Source organism: Periplaneta americana, chromosome 12, assembly GCF_040183065.1.
Source record: "Periplaneta americana isolate PAMFEO1 chromosome 12, P.americana_PAMFEO1_priV1, whole genome shotgun sequence".
NCBI lineage: Eukaryota > Metazoa > Arthropoda > Insecta > Blattodea > Blattidae > Periplaneta > Periplaneta americana.
The window spans coordinates 79,609,086-79,621,421 of NC_091128.1; the positions used below are offsets into that span (position 1 = coordinate 79,609,086).

A 12,336-nucleotide genomic window follows, 5' to 3' on the forward strand; every position below is an offset into this window, starting at 1 on the left:
TTTGGTGTTATTATTCTATATATTAGTTTAGTTACAATCACGGAATTATTATTCTTTTTATTATTCTTCTTTTCATTCTCTATAATTCATGTTACAGCAGTTTATGACGTCGTGTGTTCCGTCTTAATATCTCGCACCAACCTGACAGTCGTCGATCAGTCAGACAGGCTAGCTGTTTGTAACGATCCCCACATGAGGTTTGCAATGACGACGAAGAGAGATCCACTCTTCGAAATGTTGTGCTACAATTTTTTTAAATTAGCAAGGAAAAAATTCCAAACAACTCAACCATTGAACTATTCACCATTGCTCTCCCCTCCTTCATTCAGATCAGGCTATTTATTAATTGTTTTAAGTAATTGTCTTCACTCAATATTATCACCCAAAAATAGAATTTCCACTTTTAGCATAAATTTAAAATATTTTCATCAGGCCAGGCAGTCAGAACAAGTTTATCTACAAATTCAAATTAGAGTGATAAAGATATCATGCTTCATTTCTTTAATTTGGCATTTTGCTACAGAAGTTTCGAGTAGTATGTTTATTTTGGTGCACTTCAATTTATTTATTACCACATAACTTCCAACCTCATTTTTCCCTTAAATTTTCACGAACTATCAGGGTTGCCAGACGTCCTACATTTTCCAGGATTGATCTGGATTTTAATAGTGTGTCCTGTGTCCTGGATTGAGTTATATCTGCCCCGAAATGTAAAAAGAAATTGGAAAAATACAATTCTTTGCTCATTTCTGTAAAATTAGCTTTAAAATTCCTTACTTAATTTTACGAGACCCTGTCCAACTTATGTTGTTGTTTTCTAATGCCAGGCGTTTGACAATAAAGTCATTTGACCCCTTGCACTCCAATATTTTTCAAAGATATTATCATGACCAGCCACTCAAGCACAGATTTTGAGGTGTTCCGAATCCATTTCTTGGTTTGAGTTGCACAATGGGCAGTTAGGGGACTGATATATTCCAATTCTATGTAGGTGTTTGGCCAAACAATCATGGCCTGTTGCCAATCTAAATGCAGCTACAGACGATTTTCGTGGTAAATCGGAAATTAACTGTGGATTTTGATGCAGAGAGTTCCATTTTTTCCCTTGGGATTGTGTTATCAAATTTTGTTTGTTGTAGTCTAAGTATGTAGATTTAATAAATCTTTTCACAGAGTAATACGTAGATTTAGTAACAGATCTGTAAGTAGCAGTGCTGCCCTTCTTTGCTAAAGCATCCGCATTCTCGTTTCCCAGGATTCCACAATGGGATGGTATCCATTGGAATAAAATTCTTTTATTGAGTGATATTAATTGAGAGATCATTTTAGTTATTTCTGCTGTTTGAGATGAAGGTGTGTGTTTAGAGACGATTGACAGAATAGCTGCTTTGGAGTTTGACAATATAACTGCAATCCTAAATTTATTTATTGTCCAACTTATGTTCAACATCACCTTCGGGTTGTATTGAAATAAAAACGGTAATGTTATAGTATGTGTTATGTATTATACAGTACCCTATCTTAATCTTTACTCTTTGGAAGTTAATTTATTATTGATAGAATTTAAACACATATTATGCATTTTTTTCTATATAGATCAAGCTATATTATGACATTATTTTACCAGACTTTATCAATACCGGTTATTCAAAGGAAATTTCATACTCTAGCAAAAAGGTAACAAAATTAAAAGTTTAGGCCATATACAATTAGTTGAAATACATAAAATGAATAAAATCGGTTATATTATATATTGAATTAAAATGCGTACCGGTACTTAGTCACATTAAGGTATGCAGTATCATCTGTCTTCGATTTCTGAGGAGAGAATCTCGCAACCCTGCCAACTATATGAAACTCTTGTGTTGCTAATAAGTTACTATCTCCTGCCTCGTTATCTTGCATAACTGGAATTGATAAAACTGCAATTGAGTCGTTGTAGTTAAATAATCTATAAGAAAAGATTGTTGTAACATAGAGATTTCATTAAATCCTTTTGTTTAATGGTAATTACCTCTGATTCTGTTAAAAATAAACATCAGAAGAAATCTTTAAGTTTTATAAAATTAAGATATTGCTATATTACACATGTTGTAGGTATTTTTCGTCCTACGAAAGAAGAGCAACCAAGTAACCTTCCTCCATGTCTTGCATCATTCCATGACGTTGGTACTTTTCTACACCTTGGCACGATATGCTCCAGGTAAGAATTTCGCTAAGGAAATAGCTTTACCCTACTTTCTGTAGTTCAAGTATAGAGTCATTAAAATATATAGGTGTTGCATATACGTCATATACTTCCAGGAGAAATGACACTGCACTAGTCTGTAGTCGCTTTATGCATTCTTACCTAGTCTACTCACCTTGAAATTTTTCTCCATTTCTTTATTTCGCTATTTCTTCTTTTCTTCTTTCATTTTTGCCTTCTTTCCCCATTTTCTAATTTCTCTAGTTCTTCTTTTCTTTCTTGGCGTTTCCTTTCTTTCTCAATTCATTATTTCTTTCCTCCTTTCTTTTTAATGTCTCCATTCTATCGCCATTTTTTTCTTTTTCCTTTCTTATTCCATTTCTTGAGTTCTCCACTTCTTGTTTTTTATATTTCCTTCCCTTCTCTATTTCTTGATAGCTCTGTTTCTTCTTTTCTCTTTTCATTTTCCCATCTTTCTCCAGTTCTTGATTTCTCTATTTCTTTCTTTCTTTCTTTCTCGGCGTTTCTTTTTTCCATTTTCTGTTATTCTATTTCTTATCTTTTCATTTTTCATTTCTTTTCCCATTATTTCTGTTTTTTTTTTATTTCTCCTTTCTTACTGCATTACTATTTCTTTATTTCTTTCCTTTCTGGAGTTTCCTTTCTTCCTCTATTTACTGATTGCTCTATTTATTCTTTTCTTTTTCATTTTTGCTTTCTTCCTACATTTCTTGATTTCTCTTTTTTCTTCTTTGAATTTTTTTATTACCGGTATCCCTTTTTTCCTACATTTCTTGTTTTCTACATTTCTTATTTACTTTTTTTTATACTTTTTTTTCTTTCTCCATTTCTTAATTTCTCTATTTATGGTGTAGTTTGAAAGTTAAAATGTTTTGCACGAATCCCACACATTAGAGGAACTCAGGCTAATACCTGTGCTAATGCTGAACATAAAATAAGAAGAATTTCAGTTGATGAGCTTAGACGAATGAGTGATAACATATTCTTACGATATGAAGCTTGTATACGAATGGAAGGACTATTCTTTCAATATTTATTGTAAGGGAGATTTCATAATCCATTTCTGCTTCTGCTACTGTAGACAACATTTTACTGACTGATCCTCGATCTGTTGCTACGACAGCCATATGTATTAAGGACCCTGTAGTTTGGTTTGCATGTTTTAGGATTGTTGAGAACGTGTAACTGATCAATCAATCAAACTTCTTAGTGTAGTCCACTATAGTCCACTGTAGTCTATTCAGTTTTTATTTTTCATGAAAAATGAAGGGTATTTTGATTGGTGTTCATTATAGATGCCTGTTGCTAGTAGCCAGAGTTGGGGTGTAGTCAATATATATTGCAGGGCTGTCTTCTGCAACTGATACTGATGGTTTTAATTTACTTCTTTTGTGGATTATGGATGGCACAGTATAGAAGAAAGTGTTCCAGATCTTCATCATGATTATTACACCACAGACAAGTAGGAGTATCAGAAATGTGAAATCGGTGTAGATACAATTATTGTATGACAATGTGACCTGTTCTGGCTCTTGTTAAAAAACTTGTAACTGATCATGCAGTTTTATATTCGACATTACATTAACTAAAAATAATTAAGCTCCTTACGAAATGTATTATAAAGCTGCAAAACTCATTTCAATGTTTATGGAAATATAAGTCTTCAGCATATCTTATATGAAAATGTGGTTTTCAAAACCACTAAAATACGAAGAAAGAAAATACAAAGATCAACAGATCTATAAAAAGGAACTAATCTGTGATATAGGCCTATCATCACTGACAGCACTTGGTGCGCCTACTGTACATTATCATAGTAAAACCTGTTCAACAGTTGAGAAGACAAGGAAGTGCTTTTAATATTAAGGCTGCTGGAAATATGTACTATCTTTGGAATATTAAAATGTACTTTTGCGCAATTACAATATATTTTCTATATTTGTAGGCCTACATTAAGAAAGAATATTTTCCATTTCAGGTGGTCAGTGTGTGCTGGATGCATCCATAAACTGCTTTGTTCATGTGGTTATGTACTCATACTATTTCATCACAAATACGTTCCCACAATATAAAAAGAACATTTGGTGGAAGAAATACATCACCCAAATTCAAATGGTAAGCTATCAAATAAGCTGACACACATAAATATTAGGTATAAGCAAACACACGTTTAAAAAAGTGATTTTCATTGTACCTTGGGAAACATTTCATTCATTTGACCTTTTTTGTAGCTGTTTTGAAATGAGCATAAAAGTCAATGTGACAGAGCCAAATTATACAAATCTCAAAGTCTACTGAGTTTTTCGCAGCGAAAGTTGAGATCTGTAGCCATTTTGCTTATCGGTACTACATGTACCGGTAGTAATTTTCTCCTACTCAGGTAGCTGAGGTACCGGTAACTCCATGCGTAGACATAAACCGGATTATTATTTATAACAAACTGCCTCCCAATGGAGGTAGATTCTTAAGCTTTGGTATACTGACATATGATTCATAAATATAAATAAAAAGTATAATAATAATAATAATAATAATAATAATAATAATAATAATAATAATAATAAATAATAATAATAAGAAGAAGAAAAAGAAGAAGAAGAAAAAATTTACATATACAGTAGAATCCCAATTATCCTTCATCCTATTAACTGATTAGTGGATTATCCGACGGTCTTTCTCTTGCTTTTTTTTCCTATAGAAATATATGGAGTATGCTACTGTACTTTATATTAGGAAGTTATTTTTTCTAGAGAGGGTTATTAAAAGATTTTACTATTACACAGTACTGTTCGAGTTCTCGTACTATATAACTGATATAAATAAAATGTCAAAAGAAATCGTGTTGTGCTAAATATAAAAAAGGGCAAATGACTGAGTGGTTTCGGGAAATGAGAAACTGTGGCTCATTTCAGAATACGAGACTGGAATCACAACTGTACACAAATTACTAAAAATCAAGGATAACATATATAAATTATGTAAATCTACAATATGAGATCTCCATTATTTCAAAACTATTGTGACAATGTTATTTATTAAAGATTTAGGTAAACCAAATTGTTTCCTAAACGCATTAAAGAATTCAGGAATAACACCACAGGCCCTGATAAAAATCAATCACGTTTATGTGTTTAAGACGGTATTTTTCTTTAAAGTAGCGTACTCAATAGTAGGTTCATAAATGTCTTTCTTTTCTTCATGAACTTCTTCAGGCTCATCAATGCTATGTTCATATCTAATTATATACAGAGTTCAAATTTAATTTATATCATTGGATTATTCAAAAGACGAATATAATGCATATTCGCAATGATAATATTGTGCAAGTCCAATACGAAATTGTAGACAATACCTTATTTAAATTACCAATATCTCTTTTGTAACAAAACCCCTATATGGAAAGGTATGGCCAGGGTCCCATCTTATGAGGAAAGAGTTATTTCTAATGAAAAGTATTCAGCAATAACTAAGGAGAATCAAAGTCGAGAGAGGATCTATGCATTAATGATGAAGTTTTTCAACTTCAATCAGTCTCTTTTTCAAGAAAGAGATAGAAATATACACAAATTAATGTAACATATTGAAATAAAACTAAGGTACTTTTAATTTTTCTAGGTCCAATGTTACATAAAAATCAATGGACTAGACACACTTAACGACGACACACAGAATACCAGTAACAAATGAATTGATAAAAAAATATATCAAAGAAAGTATTAAATTAGAAATGAATGATCCCAAATAAAACTCTCAATGTGGAGTTAGGTGATAACATGTAGAATTCAGAAATCCATATTTAAATGTCAATGAGAGATATATTGCTTAACCTTCATCCATTTTCTAAGTGCTTCTAAGTTGTACCTCAAAGACTGGAGGTACTAGTACACTCTGTTCAAGTTCTGGAATTGAAATCACAGTCAGAGAATATTGTCAGCCTGACATGGGGCACGGACTAGTTCGTTGGGTAAAAAAAAAAAAAATAAATGGAGAAGGTAAATAGTGACAGTAGGAGTCTCTTTACTGATAAGAATAAGCAGGTAGCAAGCTCTATGCAATATAGTTAGAAAATAGAAGAAAGCAAGATTGGCAAGTAGCATAAATTCATGTCTGGAGAATGTGGCATTCCCCCCACCTATTGTGAATGTATAGATAGCCCTATTTGGCACTATAATGTAAATACCATACCGGTACCTATTTTTTCGGGGAGGATCGCTTACATTTCCCCACATTTTTTGGCTGCAGCTTTAACCCCTGATAAAGAGCACAGCAGTACAGGAACTCTTACATATGCATATAAGTTACCAGTACTACAAGTAGTGATGGCTGAAGTCATTTTGTCTAAGCAGTGCCAGAACATTCATTAGTTCATAATTATTGTAATACATAATAGCGTAAAAAATACTAAACATTTTCGTAACCTTATGATAATTTTATATAGCGGCCATGTGACATAAAGAGTAGTGTAGCCAACGTCGCAACTAACTATGAAGATGAAATGGTGCTCGATGATTTGAACCAACCTCTTTAACATATCTCTAATGTCTTCTTCTTTATATATATACTATCTATCACTTGAATGAAACTTTAACGCGCTGTAGGAGCAGAGAATTTCACACTTTCCTATTTAGACTCGTCCAACACCCCTTCGAAACGGACGAGTTCAAGTGATAAATTTAAAGACATCGTCTCTGCGCATTGTTTGCAATGCCCAAGTGACATCTTACCGATGCTACCCGATCTACTCCAGGGATATAATGGGGTTTTCTGACTATGTTTTCACACGTGGAACAAGTTCCATCAAATGGGTTACAAAACACTTCTGGACATGCCCATACAGAGTTGGTTGGTAACTGGCTCAAATGACAAGTACTTGTACAGCTATACAGCAGCGCATGAGAAGGTGAATGGCATTGCTGTCTCTGACACGGTGCGGTCATGCAAATCATGTTCTGTTCGAATCACTCCAACGAAAACCCGTATTTTTATCAAATTTGTGAACTTATAGCACTCTGAATGTACAGTTCAAAATAAGATATTACAATTTATTTAGGCAGTGCTATGGCACGAGGGCACCACCCCTAGAACTGCCCCTGACTACAAGGAATTCACATAAAGAAATACAAACATAAAATAATTGCTCCATTTATTATTATAAACTAGTCAAACATTCTAAATGAAAGTATGTCAAGATCAGAATGTTAAATTCGTCTTGATAACTTAACAAATACTCTTAACCAGTGGCGGCTCGTAGTCAAATGTCCAGGGTAGGCAAAATTTACAAAACATTTTTATGTAATTCCCACGATTCAATGACAGCTCGCTTTCATCATGCCCCCAGAAAACTTAACTCTTTCTTATATAACAATACTGTTACATCAATGAGCCGTCTCATAATTTGTCGGTTTTTTCTAGTTTATTGTTATACTGTTGTCTTGCAACCCTTGTTCTTCAGACATTTCCGAAATTGGATTCAAATTCTTTTCAAGTCTCTTTAGACTTACCGAGTTACAAATATGATCTGATTCCAAGTACCTTCTTTAGATTACAATAACAAACGTGACCACCTACAGCTTAGCTTTAACTTCACTTCCTGTTAGCCATTTATGTGTTTCATACCATACTTACTTACTTACAAATGGCTTTTAAAGAATCCGCAGGTTCATTGCCGCCCTCACGTAAGCCCGCCATTGGTCCCTACACTGTGCAAGATTAATCCACTCTCTATATCATCATATTCCACCTCCCTAAAATCCATTTTAATATTATCCTCCCATCTACGTCTCGACCTCCCCAAATGTCTTTTTTCCTCCGGCCTCCCAACTAACACACTATATGCATTTCTGGATTCGCCCATACGTGCTACATGCCCTGCCCATTTCAAACGTCTGGATTTAATGTTCCTAATTATGTCAGGTGAAGAATACAATGCGTGCAGTTCTGCGTTATGCAACTTTCTCCATTCTCCTGTAACTTCATCCCTCTTAGCCCCAAATATTTTCCTAAGAACCTTATTCTCAAACACCCTTAATCTCTGTTCCTCTCTCAAAGTGAGAGTCCAAGTTTCACTACCATACAGAACAACCGGTAATATAACTGTTTTATGAATTCTAACTTTCAGATTTTTTGACAGCAGACTAGATGACAAAAGCTTCTCAATTGAATAATAACAGGCATTTCCCATATTTATTCTGTGTTTAATTTCCTCCCGAGTATCATTTATATTTGTTACTGTTGCTCCAAGATATTTGAATTTTTCCACCTTTTGGAAAGATAAATCTTCAATTTCTATATTTACATTTCATAGTGTTTCATACCATGAAGGATTAAATTTTCTTGCACCTTTAGCACTGACTTTATTAACAATAGAGCTTAATGCAGGAGTGGGTCGCCCATTGTCCAAAATGCTTCTCTTTTCAATGTCATTACAACGCGAAAACGGACAACGTAACAGTTTACTTATTATATCAGTCATAATATAATATTATTGTCATCACTTACATTAACTATAAATCACCAAATATACATAACATTAATATACAGTACTACTTGCAAAAATCACATTTTCTAAAATACACTGTTAAAAAAAACATCTTTTAAAACACACTGTTTAAAAACTGTTATACTACTCGTAACAATCTACTTTCCAACTCGTGAAACTTTCAAACAGAAATTTCGCAAATCGTAGGTGTTCGATAATGCTCGTGGGTTCTCGTTAGGGCAGGCAAAATTCTAGCGCGCTGGCTTAAGCATAGAACGCATGCGCTAAGAAAGCATTTAGAATAGCGATCTCTTTTAATGCTTACTCCAGGGCCAACTTTGAAGTTACGTGGAAGGTCGGCTAACTTCGCTTGTGCCTACCTTCTGACGCATCGTGATCTGTCCAGTGTATTCTTGTCGCATAAATCGAACTGCCAGTAGTAAGCAACGTCCAACTAACCCTCAAAAAATCCCATTCATAGTTAATTGAAGAATTTCTAAGAACCTAGACAAGAGTATATAATTATATAAGGTTTTCCAAATGTGTTGGGGTAGTTAATAAATATCCACTTTCAGGTTTTTCTAAATGTGTTGAGGTAGGCTTAGCCTACCCTGCCTGCCCTGAGGAGCCGCCTCTGCTCTTAACTTAAGATTTTGCATGGTCTCCTGAATAATGTATATTTTTCTGTTTTCACAGATCCAGTTCTGTTTCCTCATTCTCCACAACTTGCCCACAGTTCTACAGAATGATTGTGGCTTCCCTGCGTTCGCAGGTGGAATGGTATTACTAGAGAGTATATTAATGTTTTATCTGTTCTCCAATTTCTATGTCAGGACATATTGGAAGAAAAAGGACAACTAAATTTTCTGTGGTTACTTCTCATTGCATCCTATGTGCACTCCACATGAAGGGAAAATATACAAATTGAAACTGATAAGAAAGGTATTAGTACCCAATACTGAGTCAGAGTTCATGAAAATGGTTTGCAATTGCAATGTCAGAAACCTGCGCTAATGAGACTGTCTAATGTAAGAGCAGAGCTGCTACTGGGGTTCCATGTGTAAGGAATAGTGATACAAAGTTAGTGCTTGAAACTGGATGGGTGTAGTATAAAAAGCACATCATGTTTATTTTAAGATTTTGATTTCAAGTATGAATTACACAGAGTAAACTGAACATCGTCAGAGTTAAAAAAATTTACCAGAACAAGCTTTTATTTTGTACCATGAACAACGTACAAAAAATGATTGGCCACAGACATCACAGCAGTTTATGTATTTAAACCATAAGCGAAATGTTTGGTTTTATCTCTCATCACATATAACAAATTGATCAGCCTAATGGACTTCCAAAGCAACCATTTTTATCAGTTTCAGTATGCTGCCATCTAGCGACTGCAAAAGAAGTCATGCTATAATCCTTATGGAGTTGCATGGAACAACTGTATTTCCATCTAATGGTCCTTTGCCAAAAAATTGCCTTTTCGACGGTCGAGTTTCTGGTGGTTGTTTTCATTTTATGCTGCCATTTCATAACATGGGAATGGCCAATCTAATACACTGTATATTATGTGATCAGGGGTTGTATCCAGGGCCATAGGTAGTTGGAGGGGACATACCTCTATGGTACGTAGATGATCGGGATTTAAATGCCATAATATCTGATTTTAATGCATGCATATGACTACTAAAGTCGACTTTCGGTTTTTTCAATGATACAAATATTATCGACTAAAGCTGACATTAGGAGTAAAAAAGTTAACACACCCATCAGCTCCATGCATTACCTCACGTCAAACACACACAGATAGATATACAGGATGTTTCCGGGCTAGTCTTACAAACTTTCAGGGATGATGGGGAAGGGCACATGTATCCGGAAATGACCAAGTCGAAAGTTACAAGCAAAAATAGTTGTGTGGAAATGAAATAATTTTATTCCTCTGTACACCTTATTTATGTGTATTTATCTGTACATCTTACACATACTGTATTCGTCTCATGTTGTTTACGTTGTCTACTTACAGTATTCCATTCAGTGCGCTGTCTGAGGGGTGGGGACAGGAAACTACACTAAAGAAATGCAGATAGCGTAATGTGTAACGGACATGGTCGGTCCTGATATGCACGTCTGCAGACAGCAGTGTATGTGTACAAGTTGCAGTGTCCAGTTGATCAGTCCTAGTGAAATGGAGGCGTACACGAGAGCAGAATATGCAGACCTGATTTTCAAATACGGATGAACCAATGGGAACAGTAGACGAGTTCACAGATTGTATCGGGACATGTACTCACGTAGGAGACATCCGGCCCATACCATTTTTCCACGACTGTTCCAAAGGTTAAGGGAAGGAGGGCACGAGGTGCCAATTACAATTCCATTTCCACACAACTATTTTTGCTTATAACTTTCGACTCAGTTATTTCCGGACAGGGTTCCTTATCTCAAATTGATACATGTGCCGTTCCCCATCATCCCTGAAAGTTTGTAACACCAGTCCAGAAATACTCTGTATATTGGAATTACATGTGAAAGCGACACTGCAAAAGACTATTTTAGAAGAAATATGTTCATTTAATTCCTAAATGATTTATGAGGACAATTAAATGAAAGATTCGTTAATCATAAATCAATGATATCATCATTATCTTTGATATTGCCAAAACATTGTAGGCCTACTGGTACTGAACAGAAAGCAATTCGAAGAGTGTATAGGTAACTGCTATTACTGAATTTTTTTCTATATTCCTCGACAATGATGGAGTGAAATCAGAATTTAAAATGGATCTGTGGAAATATAAATAGGTAGAAAAAAAATTAATTGTCAGAGTGTGCATTTACAGTGTTAACTCAATGTAATCACTTCCTTGCAAACATAAACTGTGCTTTATGTACCTTAGCTATAACTACTGTATCTAAAGACACACCTGAAAGAACATCCTCTACACTAAGAAGGCTGAAGAATTATTTTTACAAGTGCATGTGAGACGAAAGGCTGTGGCCTCACTTTGATGTATGTTCATACGAGCATTGCCATTAAAATCAAACCTGAAGCAGTGATAGAAAAGTTTATCAATACTGCTCTTCGTAGACTTATAATGTAAACTATGCTAATTTAGTCATTTATGTCTATATACTGTATTATGTTGTTGTTTAGTCAAAAGTCTGAACCTCACAAGTGACACCAAGAAGGTACCACTTATGAGGCAACTAGGCCAGGAGATAATTTGGTAGGATGGCAGTTCTTTTCTTTCTTTATATATATACCATACTTCTCCACGCAGATGATGTAATTATATTAGCTAACACCGAAGACAACTTACAAATGGCAATTCATAGGTTATATCAAAAAGCAAAAGAGTACAATTTAGAAATTTCTATACACAAAACAAAAACCATGGCCTTTATTGGTAAAAATTCTATAAGAACTAAAATAGTTATCAATAACTCTGGAGTAGAGCAAGTAAATGCTTTTACTTACCTTGGCTGTAATCTCTCCTATATTCATTCTCGAGATATAGATAATAAATTAGCCAAATTTCAACAGCTGCTAAGAACAATTAGAAATACACTGTTTAAGAAGGTCCGGCAAGACACAATTTTGAAATTCTACAAAACAATGGCCATTTCAACTTTGCTATATGGATCA

The 12,336-nt window shown here is 34.5% G+C and overlaps 1 protein-coding gene across 2 annotated transcripts in view; it reads left to right on the forward strand.

The window, feature by feature from the left end:
* The window catches only part of LOC138710601 (very long chain fatty acid elongase 7-like), a 47,076-nt gene extending 35,281 nt beyond the window's left edge, over positions 1-11,795 (forward strand). For both annotated transcript variants that reach the window (XM_069841604.1, XM_069841605.1), the window contains 3 exons: positions 2,098-2,203; positions 4,188-4,324; positions 9,384-11,795. In XM_069841604.1, the coding sequence (XP_069697705.1) occupies positions 2,098-2,203; positions 4,188-4,324; positions 9,384-9,548 (408 nt within the window). In that variant the 3' untranslated portion in view covers positions 9,549-11,795. The remainder of the gene's footprint in view (positions 1-2,097; positions 2,204-4,187; positions 4,325-9,383) is intronic.
* Positions 11,796-12,336: the final 541 nt, after the last annotated feature.